This window comes from Physella acuta, unplaced genomic scaffold, assembly GCF_028476545.2.
Source record: "Physella acuta isolate Inbredline_101_S28 unplaced genomic scaffold, ASM2847654v3 ptg001244l, whole genome shotgun sequence".
Lineage (NCBI taxonomy): Eukaryota > Metazoa > Mollusca > Gastropoda > Physidae > Physella > Physella acuta.
The window spans coordinates 140,001-161,007 of record NW_026732760.1 but is presented as its reverse complement, the minus strand read 5'-3'; the positions used below and the strand labels follow the sequence as shown (position 1 = coordinate 161,007).

The 21,007-nt window shown below is 40.0% G+C and overlaps 2 protein-coding genes across 2 annotated transcripts in view; one reads left to right on the top strand and one right to left on the bottom strand.

Annotated features, from left to right (window-relative positions):
- On the top strand, positions 1–3,586 carry LOC131957448 (fatty acid-binding protein, brain-like). The gene is made up of 4 exons (XM_059322267.1): positions 1–91; positions 1,064–1,236; positions 2,545–2,658; positions 3,009–3,586. Exons 1-4 carry the CDS (start codon positions 19–21, stop codon positions 3,069–3,071), a joined length of 423 nt encoding a protein of 140 aa, XP_059178250.1. The 5' UTR covers positions 1–18; the 3' UTR covers positions 3,072–3,586.
- A 717-nt stretch (positions 3,587–4,303) lies between these two features.
- LOC131957442 (uncharacterized) overlaps positions 4,304–21,007 on the bottom strand; it is a 17,733-nt gene continuing 1,029 nt past the window's right edge. Inside the window, exons 2-5 of the mRNA XM_059322251.1 lie at positions 18,746–20,612; positions 18,089–18,108; positions 7,779–7,960; positions 4,304–6,340 (exon numbers count right to left, since the gene is read on the bottom strand). Coding sequence (XP_059178234.1) covers positions 4,963–6,340; positions 7,779–7,960; positions 18,089–18,108; positions 18,746–20,612 — 3,447 coding nt within the window. The 3' untranslated portion in view covers positions 4,304–4,962. The remainder of the gene's footprint in view (positions 6,341–7,778; positions 7,961–18,088; positions 18,109–18,745; positions 20,613–21,007) is intronic.

Here is a 21,007-nt window from a genome sequence, read left to right as displayed (position 1 = left end):
CAGAACATATTTTAAAAAATGGTCGAGAAACTGTTTGGACATTGGAAACTTCAACAAAATGAAAACTTCAACGAGTACATGAAGGCCAATAGTAAGCCATAGATTAAGATAAAACAAATACTCAAAGTAATTCATAGTCAACGTGTGTTTATCATAGTATTATTCCTCTTTTGAATGAAAGAATATATATCATCCATTGGTTTAAATATAAATACTTAAAACAAAACCATCAAAGTTTTTGAGACTTTGCAGAAACTTTTGAGTCCCTCGAAATGAAACCAGAAGTTATATAGAAAACACTTTAATTCACTTTTTAAAATGATTTAGTGATTAATCCTAAATATGTTTAATTTTAGATGGGACGGCGTGGCTTAAGCGGTAGAGCGCTAGGCTGCTAACCCGATAGTCGTATCCGGGTCCATGTTAGTAGAATGTCCCTGAGTCCACTCAGCTCTATTGGGTACCTAACTTGTGTTTTGGAAAGTAAAGGCAACTGGGCAAAGTGCTTACCACACCATCCTTCATATGCCGAGATCAAGAAAGATATGTACAATGAGCCGAACCGCGGTGTATCATACGCCGCTATTTAGTTGTTGTTTTTTCTACTTTTCAGTAAATCATAATTTGTGAATTCGACAGTACCAATGCTGTCTCCTTTTAGTTACCTCCTCTAAGTTTAAAATCGTTTCGAACTAAATTATCTGCCCCTAATAGCCGTCACTAAACCCGGCTCTACGATTGTATTATGTAAACATTTAGCGTGAACCACAGCTCACCAGACCATGTGACGGGTTGGGGGGGGGGGTGGCAGCGATAGAGAGGAAATAGGGGACTGCAAGGCGCGCTTGCAGCTTGTTTTCTAACGTCTCCCAGAAGAGAATTATATATATATAGATGGATCGCCAGCTCTAAAGTGGATTATTTACTTTTTAAATTCATTTTAATTAGCATTAACTGAAATAAGCAGATAATTCTATGTACGCATTAACTGAGATAAGCAGATAATTCTATGTACACATTAACTGATATAAGCAGATAATTATATGTACCAAAACACTTGCAGACGTCAACGTGGCCTTGCGTGCAGTGGGCAAATCCATCACAAGCTACGAGGAGATCAAGCGAGACGGTGACCACTGGACCATCCACATTACATCCACCTTCAAGAACCAGAAAATCGAATTCCAGCTCGGTCAGCCCTTCACAGAACACACACTAGACGGCCGGGATATGACCGTGAGTACACACAATCATAGAACACACACTAGACGGCCGGGATGTGACCGTGAGTACACACAATCATAGAACACACACTAGACGGCCGGGATATGACCGTGAGTACACACAATCATAGAACACACACTAGACGGCCGGGATATGACCGTGAGTACACACAATCATAGAACACACACTAGACGGCCGGGATATGACCGTGAGTACACACAATCATAGAACACACACTAGACGGCCGGGATATGACCGTGAGTACACACAATCATAGAACACGCACTAGACGGCCGGGATATGACCGTGAGTACACACAATCATAGAACACACACTAGACGTCCGGGATATGACCGTTAGTACACACAATCGTAGAACACACGTTGGACGGCTGGAAGTACACACAATCATAGAACACACACTAGACGGCCGGGATATGACCGTGAGTACACACAATCATAGACCCCACACTAGACGGCCGGGATATGACCGTGAGTACACACAATCATAGAACACACACTAGACGGCCGGGATATGACCGTGAGTACACACAATCATAGAACACACACTAGACGGCCGGGATATGACCGTGAGTACACACACGTTGGACGGCCGGGATATGACCGTGAGTACACACAATCATAGAACACACGTTGGCCGGGATATGATCGTGAGTACACACAATCATAGAACACGCGCTGGGGGGATGTGACCGTGAGTACACACAATCATAGAACACACGTTGGACGTCCCGGATATGACCGTGAGTACACACACATTGGTCGGCCGGGATATGACCGTGAGTACACACACGTTGGACAAATGGGAAATGACCGTGAATGCACATTATCACAGAACTTATACTGGAACCCCGAATGGTCTTTCTTGTTCTTCTTCGTTCTTAATTTTAGAGTAGGAAGGGATCCCCTCCAACACAATTAAGTATAAGTGTCAACTGGTTATGCGCCATTGAGGCTTTGCTTCCATAGCCTTTGTCCAACCAAGAACAAACTGCCAGACAGCAGTTGTTTGATTTTGGAGTTGTCTCTCCTAGATCAGTTTCTGTCCCCAGCTAACGAGCCTCTGCTCGAACTCGAGACTTTTCGGTTTAGCAACCATGAGCTTTACCGACTCGCCCACCCCCGATTCTCGAACTCGAGACTTTTGGATGAGCAATCTAGTGCTCTACCGATAGGCCACGGCGTCCCAAATTTAATTATTGGCTGAATGTAATTTGACTTCCACCAGTGCTTGTTACGATGATTTTTGTATGACGTTCAAACACCATCTAAGTTTTAGTCTTATTATATGTTGTTTCAGTCCACTTTCAGCATAGAGGGAGATAAATTAGTTTGTATACAAGAGCCTATCAACAAGAGTGATATCCCTTCACGATTTGAACGGGAAGTCCTAGATGACGGAAGGATGTTGCTGGTAATGGTTTCATTATTTTTTTCATTAACTATTTGGTTGATGAGGAGGAGGGGGTGAGGTGGGTAATTAATGATAAGAAGCATACATAGTTACTAACGAAGTTCTGGCAAGTAGATGGTAAAAGAGGTTTTTAAAGTATGCATAAACGTAGGAATACAGAAACGTACATGCAACTCACCGTTTTAACTGATGGTCAATAGTGAAGGTGAAGTAGAGTTCTTCTGTTACCGCGGCATGCGAAGTGAATAGTACAAAGCTCGGATGTTTTGCCTTCCCGTTTGGTAAGTTAGAATCGTCATTGGTGCCATCATTGTTATCCATGTTTCTAAAAATGTGTTTTCCCTTTTCAGACGTGTATATCCATACCCAAGAACGTAGTGGCCAAGCGATACTTTGTGGCGCATACACCATAGAGGACTCTTCTTTCAATCACACGCCATAGACGATAATTGTTTCAACCACACGCCATAGACGATAATTCTTTCAACCACACGCAGCATGAGACCCTTGTTTCAACCACACGCCATAGACGACCCTTGTTTCAACCACACGCAGCATGAGACCCTTGTTTCAACCACACGCCATAGACGACCTTTCCTTCAACCACACGCCATAGAGAACCTTTCTTTCAACCACACGCTACAGACGACCCTTTTTTCAACCACACGCCATAGACAACCCTTCTTTCAACCACACGCCATAGACGACCCTTGTTTCAACCACACACCATAGACGACCCTTCTTTCAACCACACGCCATAGACGACCCTTGTTTCAACCACACACCATAGACGACCCTTCTTTCAACCACACGCCATAGACGACCCTTGTTTCAACCACACGCCATAGACGACCCTTTTTTCAACCACACGCTTTATATGACCGTTGTTTCATCTTAATACGACTTTATTAATAAAATGTTGTCTCTTATTTCTCACGTATGTTTTGTTTTTGTTTTAAGAGTTAATTGAAATCAGGAATATACATTTTATTTCATCATATTTATAAATTTAAAATTTATTTAATAGACTGAATATTTTATGGAGCTTTACTGTTGAAAAACTATACGACATGTATGGTCGTTTTTAAAAATTAAAGGAAATATCCTGTTGAGTACTAAAAGCATTTCTTTGTGTTTTTCATTTCCAAAAATATTTTATTCACAACAAATTGGCCAGGTAATAAAATGTACAAGACATCTGTGAATAATAAAAGCCCTGTAATAAATATTGAGGGAATAAAATGATTAAACGTCAGTCAGATACCCATAAGAGCTAGGTGGACTAAAAAAATATCAGTCCGTGTTTTGAACTCAAGACTTTCTGATTAGCAGTAGAACGCTCTACCATACTGCAAAAGGGGTCTACGACCGAAATACTCTTGTTAGATTGCCGTTTGCTCGAATGCGACAATACCCATTTGGGCAAGTGTCCTTACGGGCATTTGCTACATTCGGGCAAGTGTAAATTTTTCGCATTCGGGCAAGAGTCCATTCGGGCGTTTGTCGCATTCGGACAAGTGTCCGTTCCGGAAAACTTCAGGTTCCCCTGCAAAAGATGTATACGTTTCCGTAAAATTGTTCTGTTTATACCGATCCCTTTTATTTATTTATATATAAAACAACCTGTAACTCTTCGACTGGTCCTTGTAAATTTTAATAAAAACAACACATTTCGTCAGTTAATGCAGAATACATACAATGAAAATGAATGGAATACTTATACCACAACGTAGAGTCTAGTTCTAGCCTCAGTAGGTGGGGCTGTGTCGTTGAGGGGGTGTTGAGAGTGGGTTTAGTTACGTTGTCGGTGGGGTTTAGGTCAAATAAATAGTAATGGTCAATAAATACATCACAGCTCGGTAGACTGTCTAGTTCATCAAGTGGACATACTTAGCAGACAGCCCTGTTCATGAAGTAGAAATACACAGCAGACAGCCCAGTTCATAAAGTAGACATACAAGAAGTATCACTGTAAAAAAAAGTGAGGCTCTGAACGCATTATAGCCATCAAGGTCGATGTATTATACAAGTTCACAGCAACAGACCTGTTAATGTATGACAGCCAGCTCATAGCAGCTAGCTGTCAAAGTATGACAGACAATTTATACAAGCAAGCCTGTCGATCTATGGCAACAAGTTTATACACCGGCAGGCCTGTCAATCTTTGACAGCCATTTCATACCAGCTAGCCTGTCAATGTATGACAGCAAGTTCACACTAGCAGGCCGGTCTATGTATGACAGCCGTTGCCTGTCAATGTGTGACAGGAAGTTCATGCCAGCTGTCCTCTGTCTGCTTAGGGCCTCAACTCACGCGTTTCTTGCTGTTGGGGAACCGCTGTTGCTTGATGGACAGATCCGTCAGGGACTGGTTGATGCAGAACATGCCGCTGGCCATGTCGTCAGCCGACTGGATGGTGGCTTTGCGGCGTACGGCGGCCGGAGAGAGCGTTGTCCGCAGGTCAAGCTTCTTCTTGGAGGACCTTTTCGACGTGAGGTCCGGCTCTGCTGACGATGGTCTTGTGGACTTTGGTTTGGACGAGGCTTTGGCCCTGCTGAAAGTTGTAAGCGCGGATTTCGGCCGACCCAGAGAAATATGTTGGGAGTTGATATTCTTCGCGGGGTTCTGGATTTGGCAAGTTTTGCAGCTTTTTACAGTCGGAGTCGAGGTCGACGCGGGCACTACCGGCTCGTCTAGTTGCTGACGCATGCGCTGTTCGTATTTCGTTTCGGTACAATTTCCAGTACACAAAGACTGTCGGCATTTCTCGCAGCAATCCGGGGGAGCTTTTTTAACTGGGCAGTCGCCGACACACGCCGGCTGCAAACAAGGATTACAGCAGCGTTTATCGCGAGATTTCCCAGCCCCGGACGCGACTTTGCGTTTTTTGAACCTCTTGTATCTCCGCTCCTCCCACTTGATCGTGCTGGCTTGACGTTTCTCCATGTCGACGAGGCGATCGAGAAAAAGACACAGTTCCAAGTCGTTCAGAACAGTAGCGCTGTGTGCTAGTCTCCAATCGATATTCTGCAAGGCGTAGTACCGAAAGCTGATTTTATCCAGAGGAAACGGAACCGGGTTCTTGAACGGATACTCCGGCACTTCTGTGTTCTCCGCATCGAAATCAAACCTTCTCATGTCGCGTTTGTTGGCGGGGATGTAAACGTCGTCGGCGTTTTCAGGACGCAGGTTCAGCTCCGGGATCTTACGGTGGGGGTCTAACGAGGGCTCCCGGCCCCGCTCGAGTTCTGAAAGGCTGTCCGAGTCGTCGAACATGTCGCGGATTCCTCGGTCGCTCTCGTCCCCTGAGCTGGTCGCATCCGGCGGAAATATACGACGGGTGTGGTTCCTGAGCCGGACGCGGTTGCCGAACGATGACGACGTCATGGACAGAGGGTCGAATGTTTCTGATGTTGGCGTCATGGAAAAAGAGTCAGCCATGTGTGGCGTCGGCGTCATGGATGGAGAGTCGAGCAGGTGTGACGTCGGGGTCATTGACCGCGAGTCGACCATCTGGGATAAAATGGCGGGGGTCAATGTATCGAAGGGGCCGGGGTCCACTCGGGTGATGGGGCTCCGTCTGTCCGTCAGGCTTCCCCCGGCGCCCCTGGAGGGAGGTCGATCATACATCGATGCTTGCTTTACAACAGTAGGTTTGGCTGGCACGCTGGATGCAGCATGTCTGGAATAAGAGAGGAAACAAAATATTATCTAACACACATATTAAGTAATATAACGGCTTCTGAACAAAATATTATCTAACACACATATTAAGTAATATAACGGCTTCTGAACAAAATATTATCTCACACATATTAAGTAATATAACGGCTTCTGAACAAAATATTATCTCACACATATTAAGTAATATAACGGCTTCTGAACAAAATATTATCTAACACACATATTAAGTAATATAACGGCTTCTGAACAAAATATTATCTCACACATATTAAGTAATATAACGGCTTCTGAACAAAATATAAACACACATATTAAGTAATATAACGGCTTATGAACAAAATATTATCTAACACACATATTAAGTAATATAACGAACAAAATATTATCTAACACACATATTAAGTAATCTAACGGCTTCTGCCATCTTTATTTCATTTAAAAAAGAACACGATCAACATAAAAAATAATGCTTTGTTATGGTGTTTTTATTGATGTTACATTTAGGTATTTTTTAGGGTCAAAATTTGGGTTACACCTAAAACTAGGTTTAAGGCAAATGTTATTTTTCTGCGAGAGTTATTTATCGGGATCAGTGTAGGATTGAAGTTGCAGGACCAAAACATTTACCTTCAACACGGACCTGTAGTAAAATAGAGAATTAAGTATTTTCCATCTTACAACCACTGTACCCATAATAGATCTACTGAATTATTGTGTTTATATACAGTTGTTATAGCCGAAAAGAAGATTATAAAACTACCGCTTAAATTAAGTGTTATGGCGCTTCTACTATCCAACCATTTAATTCTGGCGTTTCGTTATATAAATGATGGAATCATACAATGTTTAAATATGCAGAAAAATAAACTAATCCCGAACTTTGTCAATTATTAACTTTGATGATGTCGGCTGTTTACGGGTTTGAACTAATTTAATAGGAATTTCTGTTAAAGCAAAAAGTGTAAGCTTTAATTAACTCTAGATCTGATAATTTACTTCGTAGAGATCAGTGTTTCTTCCATACTTTTTTCTCCGGGGGGGGGGGGGGGCACTTGAAATTTTTTTGGGGGGGGGCGGTAGACTTTCTTCGGGGGGGCGGACACTGTTAAAAGTATATATTTCTATATAAATTATATAAATTTCATTACGTTCGGGGGGGGGGGGGGGTGGTAAATAAATTTCGGGGGGCTTCGCCCCCCCCCCCTCCCCGGAGAGATGCCTGGAAGAAACTCTACTAGAGATGAACTAGTTTTAAAAAGTAGGCCTGCTAAAGTTAGTACACAATAAACCGCAGGGTTACAAATACTTGGTTGCAGGTTGCCAACTGTATTATTCGCAAAACGCCTACGTGGTCGAAACTACCGCTGGTTATTAATGTAATTGATCAGTTCAACATAACACCAAACACCTAGGTAAACAGGCAATGACGTGGTTACCTGCCACTCACTGGCCGGCAGCGGGTCACTGCCAGTTGAGGTACCATATCCGGTGTTAGGGGCCGCCATTTCCGCTTGTCGAAAGCCTGCAGACTGGAGTGGAGCTGTTGATGGAAGGGCTCGGTCGTCTGCAAGTCTGTCACTCCCGTCTCCTTGACGTCGTAGTTGTGGGTGCTGAGCTTCTGGGAGAGGAAGAAGAAGAAGAAGAAGAAAGTCTTTTATAAGTTATAATCGTACCGTCATTGGTACATGTTATAGCGTCATTAGTAGATGTTATATCGTCATTAGTAGATGGTGTACCGTCATTAGTAGATGTTATATCGTCATTAGTAGATGGTGTACCGTCATTGGTACATGTTATATCGTCATTAGTACATGTTATACCGTCATTAGTACATGTTATACCGTCATTAGTACATGTTATACCGTCATTAGTACATGTTATACCGTCATTAGTACATGTTATACCGTCATTAGTACATGTTATACCGTCATTAGTACATGTTATACCGTCATTAGTACATGTTGTACTCCTACTGTTATTAGGTTTCAATGGCCTAACCTAATTATGTTCATAATATCTTAGTGCTTTATCCTAAAATCATTACAAGGCCTAAGAAAATAGCTCAATCTTAAAAATAAAAATAACGTGCCTTAAAATTATCACAAGGTCTAAATGACCAGCCATTAAATAATACAAAGTTTAAGTGACCTGGATGAAAGTCACTTCAAAGTATTAGTCTTGCCCTAACACAATGATTATCTCTGTGTCACAATGATCTACCAAAATCTCATTTTACCACTGACTTACCAAACTGTGATTACATACAACAAACACATTTTAGAGCTGGCAAATGATCGATTACAATTGTAACCAATACTCCCGCACAAGAATAGTTTCAATTTCTTAACCTTAGATACATCAACAGAAATTATTTGTCTCGAGGTTTACCTCCATCACCCACAACCGGAAACCCGGAATGACCCCCGACACGGTCCACTTATGTTCACCTTTAATCATACTCACGTATCGATTTTATGTGATTGCCCATCAATTGGTAATCAATAAGTTCAAATCACTTTTTTTTCCTTGGCAAATAACGAGAGAGCGCTATTTGGCTGAGGGAAACGTTAGGAAAAAAACGACGGGGCGGTTTTTTTTTTTTAGAACATATGATTGAAATGAAAGGAAAATATGTGAAAATTAACCGTAGGAAAGATAGCCATCACTCACTCTCACGATAATTATTTATTGCGGTACCTGCCAGGCTTCGTCCTGGCCAAATAAAAGCATACAAGACAAGTATGTGTTGTTTCCACGATACTTTGACGACGAACTTAAAGTAAATATAAATATAAATTGAAAAAGTTAAAATAAAAAATAATAGTAGACATTGCTCACTTTTCCTCAATTGCTAAATCAAATTAACAGGTGTGTCACGTTTTGATTCATTAAAGGGGTATACATAGATTTAGTTGACGCACCTACATCGGTATCGTATATGTATATATATATATATATATATATATATATATATATATATATATATATATATATATATATATATATATATATATATATATATATATATATATATATATATACCAAAACACACACATTGCATTTCTCAATGGACAAGCACAGGGGTCGGCAACCTTTTGAGAGGAAGAGCCAAAAGTTACAATTTAAAATAAATAGCTTTAGATATGAAATAATATTTATTGATATAAAAAATACACATGTTTCGCACAAAAAAATATTACACTATTTTAGCTAGTTCTGATAGGATAATACAATAAGTAATCAAATTATATAACTAATTATTGAATTATATTTACAATAGTTTGGCCTTGTATGCCGTTTGAAAGTTTGGTTTTCAGTTTCAAGCAAACCTCTAAATTTTTATTTGTTAGTTGCCTTCTTTCTTTACTTTTTATTATATTCATGCAAGAAAACACTTGCTCGCATGAATATGTTGTCCCGAAAATCGTCGCACTCCATATGCACACTTTTTCACCTCACCATAGCATTCTGGAAGACTATCCCTTGCGTCACATATGAGTGCCTAAACTCGCGGCATTTCTTTTAGAGCTGTCCCCTAGCGCAGCGTAACGTGCATGTTTTACTGGACTTCCAACTATTTTTCCTTGCACTTGAGTTCTATGAATTTACCGCTCCACAAATGTGTCGTTTTCAAATCCAGCAATTACATTTGAATCGAACCAGCATCAATTCCAAACAGCTCAATGTTCATCTCATTCGTTTTTGTGTTGAGGGAAACTGCTACGAACGTCAGAGTACTTGCATTTGTTTTTAAAATTGCTCAAATCTCTCAGTGAATTCATCCTTCATTTTGTTTATTTTAATGCTGAAGTAATTCATGTTAATAGTTGCAATGGTTTCATCACGATATTTTTTCAGGTTTTTCTAAATCAAGTAATTTACCGCTGTCCGTGTCTTCAAAAAAAATTTAATTTTTTTCGAAACAAATCTAGATCAGAGTTACTTCAAGGCATCACATTGGGAGCCCAACACCCCTCCCCCCCCCCCTCCCCCCCCCCACCCACCACCCTCTGAAGAATGTCTACCGCCCGCCGAACGAACAGGAATTTATATACAAAATATATACTTTTAATAGTGTCCACCCTCACCCCCCTTTTGTTAGTAAAAAGTCTGAAAGAAACGCTGTTCGGGATGGACAATTTAATAGGAAATTCGTTGAAATACGGAGAAACTAAACATTCTTATAGAATTGCCAGTGATTATTGTTTATATTTATTATTATGTCGTTTTCAAAAAAATATTTTTATGAGTTTTGAAATTAAAATTAAATAAGTATTAACATTTGTGCATGGAGCTGAAAGGCCGCATCTTGACATCAAAAGAACCGCATGCGGTTCGCGAGCAACAGGTTGCCGACCTCCGGACAAACACGTTCAGCCTGTCTTTTCTGCAGTTTGTGAAATAGTTTAGTTTTAAAATTCGAATATTTACGTTGACCATAGATTCGTCTAGCAGTATAATTGATAAAATTTTAGTATTTTCTGATGTTAATAAATTATGTATTTTAAATAGCTAATGTTTTCTATTTGATCTAGAGCCAACAAACAATATTAAAATCGTTAAAATTTTGAAAGTTGAAAACAAATTGCACAGCAAACAAAATTTTCTTAATTAATTAAAAAACAGGCAACGATCCAAATTTTTTTTTTACAACTACGAAATGTCTCTGTATTTCTAATACATTTTACGAACATAGTAGTAGTTTTTTCCCTTTTTAAATTTGTATTATGAAATGGGAAGTAACTAAATGTTTTTAAATGTTAATAAAAAATAGAGTATTTCTATTCTTCAAAATGTCTTTGTCTACATAATGACAGAATTACGTAATATATTATTATAATGAGTATATATATATATATATATATATATATATATATATATATATATATATATATATATATATATATATATATATATATATATATATATATATATATATATATATATATAGCTTTTAATGTGTTACTTATTACAAATAATCATGTTAATTTTTTAACAGTTAGTACACAATACTAAAACTTACCATTACTCCACAGCCTACGCGCAGAGTGAAGAAAAGTGGCAGATGTGTTTGTGTGACCTATGACCCCTGAACACTATCTCCCTACATGTCAGGTTGATTGACAACCGCCACTCCATGTGGCCCCACAACGACCCCAGCACCGCCCGTAATCGTTGTCTGGGTGCTAATCGCCGGGTATGAATCACACGGCTAAATCGGTTTTTAATCACAACCACCACCACCCGCGCCCTCACACTTAATCCCCCACAGTTTAACGAGCTATCTGTTTTATATTAGAGTTAACTGAACTTTGAACTATGGCTACTGCATTATATTAGCAATATAGTCTTATTACTCAGAGTTTCTTACTGTGCCCCCCCCCCAAAGAAAGTCTACAGCCCGCAGAGGCGTAGCGACCCTTCCCGGAGCCCGGGGACAAACTTTTCGATTTGCACCCCCCCCCCCCCATCAAACTTTCGATTCGCACCCCCTCAACCTTTCAATTTATTTTTCCAACCCATTTTGGCGCCCCCTAAGATCGGCGCCCGGGGACATTTGTCCCCCCCCCCCCCGCCCCCCTCCCCTAGCTACGCTACTGACCGCCCCTCTCCCCGAATGGAATTTATATAGAAAATATATACTTTTAACATCCCCCCCCCCCCCCTCCGGAGAAAAAAGTATGGAAGAAACAATGGAAGAAACAATGGAAGAAACAATGGAAGAAACAATGGAAGAAACAATGGAAGAAACAATGGAAGAAACAATGGAAGAAACAATGGAAGAAACAATGGAAGAAACAATGGAAGAAACAATGGAAGAAACAATGGAAGAAACAATGGAAGAAACAATGGAAGAAACAATGGAAGAAACAATGGAAGAAACAATGGAAGAAACAATGGAAGAAACAATGGAAGAAACAATGGAAGAAACTACTATAACAGTAAACTCCAACCCTCGACATTCTACCACACATAACCGATAGGACATTATCTCATTCAGATACTTTTGTCCCCTTCTCAATATTTAGACCTCCAGCGGTATTTCATCAAGATAAAAGGTACTGAAGCTATACTTGACTCTTTATTAGCAACCACAACGTCCTTACACGATTTCAAAACATTGGCAAACCAAGAATAAAAGCAGAGTGCTCGAAAACATTGACGCAAGTACATTCCGAGCTTCCCCAAATCCTGTGGAATACCTAAGCAGATATTAAGGATATTCGAGATAATTCGTGCATAGCATAAAAACGCGAGACATCTCATATTTGTTAAAATACACCCCCAGAAGCGGCGGCACCCCATGAGTTAAAAGTTCTATCTTTTACATTGCCAACAGTACATGGACATTGTGTAAGAAATGTTATCTAATTTCACACCACCAACAGTACTAGAATGATATGTATCTGAAGTGTATGCACATCAGTCAACAAAAATATAATCGTTTACTATTAGTGGTGCGAAGCTTTCTGGTAATAAAATGGAGGGGGGGGGGGGGGGGGGGGGATCGTGTTGGGTAGTGTCCACATTGTTTTTAATTTTAGGCAATGATAATTCACCGGTAGGAGTGGGGGTTGCGGGGGTAATGCCGTTGGAGTGAATAACTAAGGAGGGGGGGGGGACTTTACATGTTTAATGTCCTACCCGCCTTTAATAATAACTTTACCTCTAACCACCAGAGTAGATTCACGTTAATAATTGCAAAAAAAAAAATCATAAAATTATAAATGCCTCTATAATTACAGACGTGTGTATTTCTATAATAGATTATAATGTTTTTCACATTAACTCAGTCATATAACGTAAATAAACCATCAAGTAATTTAGGACTTTCGATTTACCGCCGTAATCGAATCGCAAGTGCCGATATCGATACATAAACCCGAAGAGGTTTTGCTTGATCAACGTAATATATTATGGTAAAAGTTCAAGCACTGTGATTTGCTAGTAATGTGAATATCGCGTGTATCGATACATACTTTACCTATTCTGAGATGATGAATGTAGGTTTTAAATGTTTTGTGTGTCCACAGTTAGATTTATACAGAACATTTAATGCCGTTCACTTGAGGGAAACATATAAAAGAATTTAAGCTGTCCTAGAAACGTTAGCCTACACTTAGAATATTTATCGATGATAGTATATGGTTTCAGGCATGATTGATTTTGCCGTGTGTTAGAGAATGAGGCGTGTACATCATTGTGACGACACATTGTTAAGTATAGTCCATTGTGAAGCATATCGATCTGTACAAGAAATGTTACTGGGCCGTGATTTTTGATATGCTGTCAAACACTTATTTGTTGTCAATTTGAGGTTTACACTTCAGGCAACTTTTACAATGTCTAGTGTTTCATTGGGCTTTTGTTTATAGCAGTTCACTGAAGTCTATTGTAGTGCCACACAGTCACGCTTTTTCCTGTTTTAGTTTATTCCAACCCGTCCTTTCGTCGACCAGCCAAAGGTTGATCTATGGGGTGATTTTGGGGGTGGGGGGGGTGGGAGGGGGAACAAATTTCAGGAAACAGGAGGTGAAAAAATAAGTTGCTTACTGTAATTAATGTTATGTCCCGTTTTCTATGGTTTCAATATATTTGTATATGCCCCACCATATATATATATATATATATATATATATATATATATATATATATATATATATATATATATATATATATATATATATATATATATATACTAGCCGTCCCGGCCAGGCCCTGCTCTGGCTTCTGTGAAAAACCTTTCTGTTAAAGACCATTACCTGTGTGTTTAGTAATCATCATAAACCCGGCATTGCCCACCCAAACCACAACCAACCAAAACCAAAACAACAAAACGCAAACATAACGCTAACACAATTACAAATACAAACGAAAACAAAAACTTAACAACAAACACAACCACACCCACAAACACCAATACAAACACAAAGAAAAAACAAACAAAAAAGCAAACGAAAACAAAAACCTAACAACAAACCCAACCACAAACACCAATACCAACAAAAAAAAATCAACGAAAAAAGCAAACGAAAACAAACCAAATCCAAACGCAAAACCAACCAAAAACACAAATACAAACCCAAACAAAAAAAACACAAACAAAAACGAAAAAAGAAAGAACAAAAACGAACCAAATTAAAACGCAACCACTAACGCAAACCCACCTAAACACAAAGAAAACACTAACGCGAACATAAACGCCCGGGGCGGAATCACCTGTTTTAGCTTAATGAACGACTATAGTACCCCAACTTATTCACAGTCTTTTGCACTCACTTAAACGAACGCGCCTGTTTCAATTTAATAAACAATTTTAATACTCCAAGCTTATCCGTAAAATACCTACAACATTTGCACTTGATCAATCCCCGCTAATTATGTAATTATTTTTTTTTCCCAACACCAAAACAAAGTAATTAAAAAGTAAATTATTTTCACGGAATTCAATGGTTTTATAAAGGGAAGTAATTGTGTTTTTCCTAATTTATCAAAGGGAAGTAAGTGCTATAGGACTAAATAAAGACATAATTAGAATTTTTGTAAAAGATGATATTTTTTTTTAAAACTTGTGTTGAATGAACATGCCGACAATTATTACTATAATTTGAAAAATGAAAATTATTTCCCAACACTTTCAATGGTAATTTTTTAGCTCATAAATTTAGACAAATGCGCACGCTAATTTTCTAACACTTAAATTCGTACAATTCCAACGACATACAAATGCATTACATACAGAACTGAGCTTTATATATTAGATAAAGAGAGAGAGAGAGAGAGAGAGAGAGAGAAAAAAAAGAAAGAGAGAGACACACCCTTTAAAAAAGAAACGCAATGGCTAGATCCACATGCCGTCATCAATCACCAGCCCACCCCACACACAGCGGAGTCAAGTAGCCTACTGTGTAGTCCAAACCGAGGAGGTCTATCCACTGTAACCCACCACATCACCGCGCTCCACCCATCTACCATAATCCACCCCAATCAACCAGTGTCCACCACCGTGGTCAGTACTTCCACCTCTGCTCCTACCTCAGTCTAACACAGCTAGTTATTACTTCGACACATTGGTTCGATTCATTCTTGTGACTTGGGTGTCCCTGTACATTCATTACACGCGTTAGTACTAATACCCCACTACTCGATACCTACAGATTACAAGAGCTAATTACAAGATAAGGAAACGTACGAGGCGGGGAGGCGTCATGACCTCGCGTGGTGTGGCGTCATGACGTAGCGTTGGGGCATAAAGTCATGCCAGTTAACAGAGGTAAGGGTAGCTAGGCATTGATCAATGCGTTGGGAATGGATGGGTTGCGACTTGAAATACTGGTCAGAAAACATTTAGAAACACCTGGTGGTCCCTTTATTCTACGGAATCAACTTAATCTGTTTGGCTTCTACTCAAAGAATATATATATATATATATATATATATATATATATATATATATATATATATATATATATATATATATATATATATATATATATATATATATATATGCAAATGTATACATTTATACTTAAATGTATTAGTATATTAATGTATAACAGTATATCATATCCACAGTAATAGTTAAATTAACGATTGCCCAAGCACTGAGCAGTGTGTCTGTGTATTGGGGGAAGGGGGGGAGGAGTAGATCGGACACTGAGACCCGGAAAGTGCTGCCTCTAAAGCAATGTGTCAGAAAGAATCACTGACACTGACCCGGTGGTTATAAAAGTCATATAACATATTTATTATTAGATTATTTAGAGTACAATGATTTATTCTTTTACGTTATTTACAACCTGGTACGTCATGTGATTAAAATGCCAATAATTTCTTTTTTTTTTAAATATCTGCTCCAGACCTTAAAAAAAAAATATTTTTCTTCATACCTGCTCGAAAAACATCATGGAGTTGAGAATTTTCATCCTCAGTGCATTAAGATAAACGAGTATCTTTTACTGATTCCAATACAAAAACTTTTTTCTAGGATTCCGGAGTAAGGTGGTAGGGTCTTTTTTTTTTCAATTAACTGTCTGTAGAAAACTTTTCACGTGAACAAAATACAAGGTTGTTTTTTTTTCTTTTCTTTAATACGTTGGCGCTGTCTGACAAGGAACTCTTTGTCCTTCAGTAGTTGTATGCAGTATGTGCCTGTTCTATGACTCTTGCGGCACCAGCGTTTCTAAGACAATGTCAACACCACACAGCTCTATAGAAAAATTAGTTCAGTCAGATATTGCCAGTTGGTTGTTGCTGTCATGTTTTTCAGAAGTCTAGATTCCCTTCCTCGAGAATTCTGTTTACATTTCAGCAAAGATTACCAGTTTTCAATTTCAATTGAAACAGCCAACGAGAAAAATTCAGCAACAAAGTATCCGTCAATCCTTTTAGTATGATGACATTTCAGATTAAGAAAATAAGTCTTTGGTTCGGAAATCAATACACATATTAGTCCATTGAGTATTTTGGTCCAGTAATTTTTGAGTAAAATTCCCCTATCAACGACTACAATACGTTCGTGTTGACACACTATAGTACGAGACCAACACACAGAAGCACAGTCCACCTTTAGCGAGTGTCTGTATTATTAGACCGCGAGACAAAAACCAATTTGCGAGTGGCAGAATCACACACACGGTGTGTCGTTGATATCGGTTCTTGACCTATTTCATGACGTCACACTAATCTCCTGATAATAAGGGGAAAAAAATTTCCCCCGTTCAGCCAATATGTCAGTGTGTGCGCGCCGATTCAAATGTAACACAGGAACACATAATCTGTGGCTTACAGCCCGCTGATTTTTATTATCGATTTCAGATCATTTAAATATCGAGTTTTATACCTACAGCGGTATCTGTTGATCGGAAGTAAGGGCAGGCAATCCGTCCTGAATGCCTACCCCACCACTACCGAGTTGGAGTAGTGGCCCTTCAAAAAGACGAACGGTACAATGAAATTAGCTAGCGGGACAAAATGGCACAGTTACTGATTGAAACCCTCTATTATATAGATTCCTAGTACTAAGGACAAACAAAACTAGAAGAAGTTCGGGAGCGTGTGTGTGAGGGGGGGGGGGAGTCGAGACCAAACCGAAAAAATAGCTACTTTAATTAGTTCAATTATTTAATTTGCTTCAATAGTTATTGAACAACCCACTACAACCATAAACATCAAAGGCTTAGATTGACAACAAAACATTCAACACACTGTAGTTTTAGAACAGCTTGTATGTAGTCTTTAGAAATGACATTATCATTGACAACAAGACATTGTGGTCTGATGTAAAGTTTTTTGCTGGGCATTTTATCTTCTGTTAGATTTACATTCCAAAAGTTTAATTAACGGTGTTTAGAATGCCCAAAAGCAATTTTTTAAAACGCTGCCCATTTATATTGTTGATTTCATTACGATGTTTTACTTAAATAATATACAGACTAAGTTATTTATTTTTAAAACTATTTTTTTTCTTTACAAGATTGGGGCAAAAGGCATTCAAGGAAATTACTTTTGGGCAACTGCCATAGATCCATTTTTATATTCCATTATTGCATGCACAGCATTGGAACATTTATTGATTTGTTATCGGTAATTAATCACGGCATACAATTATCGATATAGTAGCATCAAAACAAGCATAGAGGTTAGCGAAACAATTTGGTTTTAAATTTCAAATGAACTCAAATCAAAACTTGAAGTATATAAACTCACTGAAACTCAAGAGGACGGCACATGTTTGGGTACTTACATTTTGATTATTGGGAATATCTGTGGGGGAAATTATTAAAAGTTCAATGCCATTCGTAAATATAATTTTTTGCGTCATCCCCCCCCCCCCCCCCCCCCCCCCGTCAACACCCACTCCGCCCCTCTGTCTCTCTCCCACTCAATCTCTCTGACTCGACTATTTACAAAAAAAACATGCCCATTCAACTCATGAATAAATACGTCCGTTTATCCAAATAATTTACAACCATCTTTTTTTTTTTAAATTAGTTTCCAGTGTGTTGGCGAAAGCCGGCATTATTTAATATGACGGTAATTTAATTATCTTCCATGGGAAATAATTAAGCTTCTGAAGAAAATATTTAAATCTTCTGTAAAAAAGACTTAAACTTCTGTAAAAAAGACTTAAACTTCTGTAGAAAAAAACTTACGTTTCTGTAGATAAGACTTACATTTTGTACATTTTGTGTAGAAAATACTTACATCTTCTGTAGAAAAGACTTACATTTCTGTAGAAAAGACTTACATTTCTGTAGAAAAGACTTACATCTGCTGTAGAAAAGACTTACATCTTCTGTAGAAAGAACTTACATCTTCTGTAGAAAGGACTTACATTTTCTGTAGAAAAGACTTACATTTTCTGTAGAAAAGACTTAAATCTTCTGTAGAAAAGACTTACCAGACTTAACAACGGCATCACCACCGACGCCTTCTCGCTGACACTGTCTGAGGTGACTTGGTCGCTCCTGCAGACTGCACGACTTAATGATTGGGTAGTGGGCGCCGGCGGTGAAGGGCTCCGGGTACCCGTTCATCTTGTGGTTGGGCGTGCACGCTGCTGCTTGTGTTTTCTGTGGTGGCTCTTCGTGCTGTGGTCTGGCTAGGTGCAGCTTGAAGTGGGTTTTCTTGTGCACCTGTGGCAACAGGTACGGCTTGATCTTAGGGCGGCCGTGTGGTTGGGTGTTCAACTCTGCCCAGTCGGTCGCTTCCTGTGTTCGGGGTGAGGGGGCGACTGAGTTATCTTTTGTTTCGATAAGTTGTAAAACCCTACGATGTCCTCGGTGCTCTTTTTTACTTTGTCCAGTTTTTAAGCTGTGTTTTGGGTCGTTGGTAACTTTTTCATAAAGGTTAGTGTCCTCGTTTTGATGCAAAGATGTTGGTGCCTGGTCCGTCTGGGGTAAGGTGTTGATCCCAAGCTGAATGTTGGTCTCCTGGGGTGGTGTCTTAAACTCGGGAAGCGGAAGAAGTTTCTTGGAGGAAGATGTTTTCCGCCTTAATTTATGTTTCCGGCGACTTTTCTTCTGCAAGTGACTTCCGGGGTGATCGGTTTTAGGTTGTAAATCGGGACACGTCGAGTCTGACTTGTTTGTCGTCTGCTCATCATGAGCCACGTCATCGTGTCTTATACCTTCTACCAACGCCTCGTCTTTAAAACCACTGGGTTGCTCTAACCTCATCATGTCGCCTTGGCCTATATTTGAATACGCCGCATCGGCCCGCTCTTGAAAAGTCTCCCTTCTCTGATGCCGCCGATGCTTTATATAATGAGAAAAAAATCTTTTCTGGATACCGTATAAATGATGAATCCGTTCTTCCAGCTCGAGGTCGTCACGGAAGAGTGATTCGGGTGTAGCATTAGCCTCGTTTTCCGATGCCAGAAGCCTGGAGTTATTTCTTTCCATGAAGCTCAAAACTTTCTGCTCGATGTACCTATGCTCTTCACTGACTTCTATCGGCGCATGCGCGGCCACGGGGAATAACTGTGACCTATTTTTGAGCCTCACCTTGCGGTGTCGGTTCCTCCGGTACATGGAAGAGTTGCCACCCCTACCACGTCTGCAAGAGATAGCCTGACGGCAGCGAATACTGCAGATGTACATGCCAGTGCGGGGGCTGAAGTAGGCGTGTTTGATCTTCGGGTGCTCCGCCTCTTCTGGTTTCACTTTGTGGCCGGAAGTGGACTGTGACACTGAGCAAATAACGATCTTTTTACTGCGTCTTTTGCTAATGACCTTCCTTACTCGTGCACGTTTCCTGAATACGGGCCTGTAGTTCTGATCTGTTACAGTTGAGCCTGGAGATGGTTCGGAGTAAAAATGGGAATCGAAATATTTTTTTCTGTACTTCCGGTTCAATTTACGTACCCCGAATCTGTCTCGGGATTTTATGTTATTAATCTCATTTCCATCGTCGATTCCGGTATGTTGATTGGCGTATTCGCAATGGCTCTCGTCTGTTTGTCTGATGTGTACAACACTCTCCGCCCCGTCTTGGCGGAGCAGACGTTTCTCGGACACGTCAATGACCGTCCTTGATCTCCGGAGCTCTGCGCAGCCGGACTCGAAACCCGGACCGAAAGTGTCCCTGTTTTCATCTCCCCGCTGGTGGCGGGTCAAAGGTTGGAGGTGAGATGCGGCGCTGTCATTGTGTTTCACGTGCGTCGTTCTCCACGTGTGAGCGGACGCCGCCGACAGCTTGACGACCGTGGGCTCATCGGTGATAGACGACAGCCTCGCTTTGGCCGAATGACATGTTAGTTCATCTCCCTGAAAATAAAATAAAATTTAAAAAAAAAGATGGATTGGATTAGATGTGATAGTTGTGTCGATGTGGAGCTTTGTTAAGCGAGGATAAGATAGTCTTGGGTGAAAAGGTTGGCGTTTCCTAAATACACATACCCACACCAGTGGCGTAGCGAGGTCGGGTGTCACCCGGTGCGGCACTTAATGGTGTCACCCCCCCCCCCCCCAGAGGCGTAGCGACCCTTCCCGGGGACAAACTTTCAAATTTTCGATTTGCACCCCCCCCCCCCTCAACTTTTTCTTTTTCTCTATATATTTTGCTATTTTTTGCCTTGGTGTCACCCCCCTAAATGGTGTCACCCGGTGCGGTCCGAACCCCCCCCCCTCGCTACGCCCCTGACCCACACCCATACAAGTAC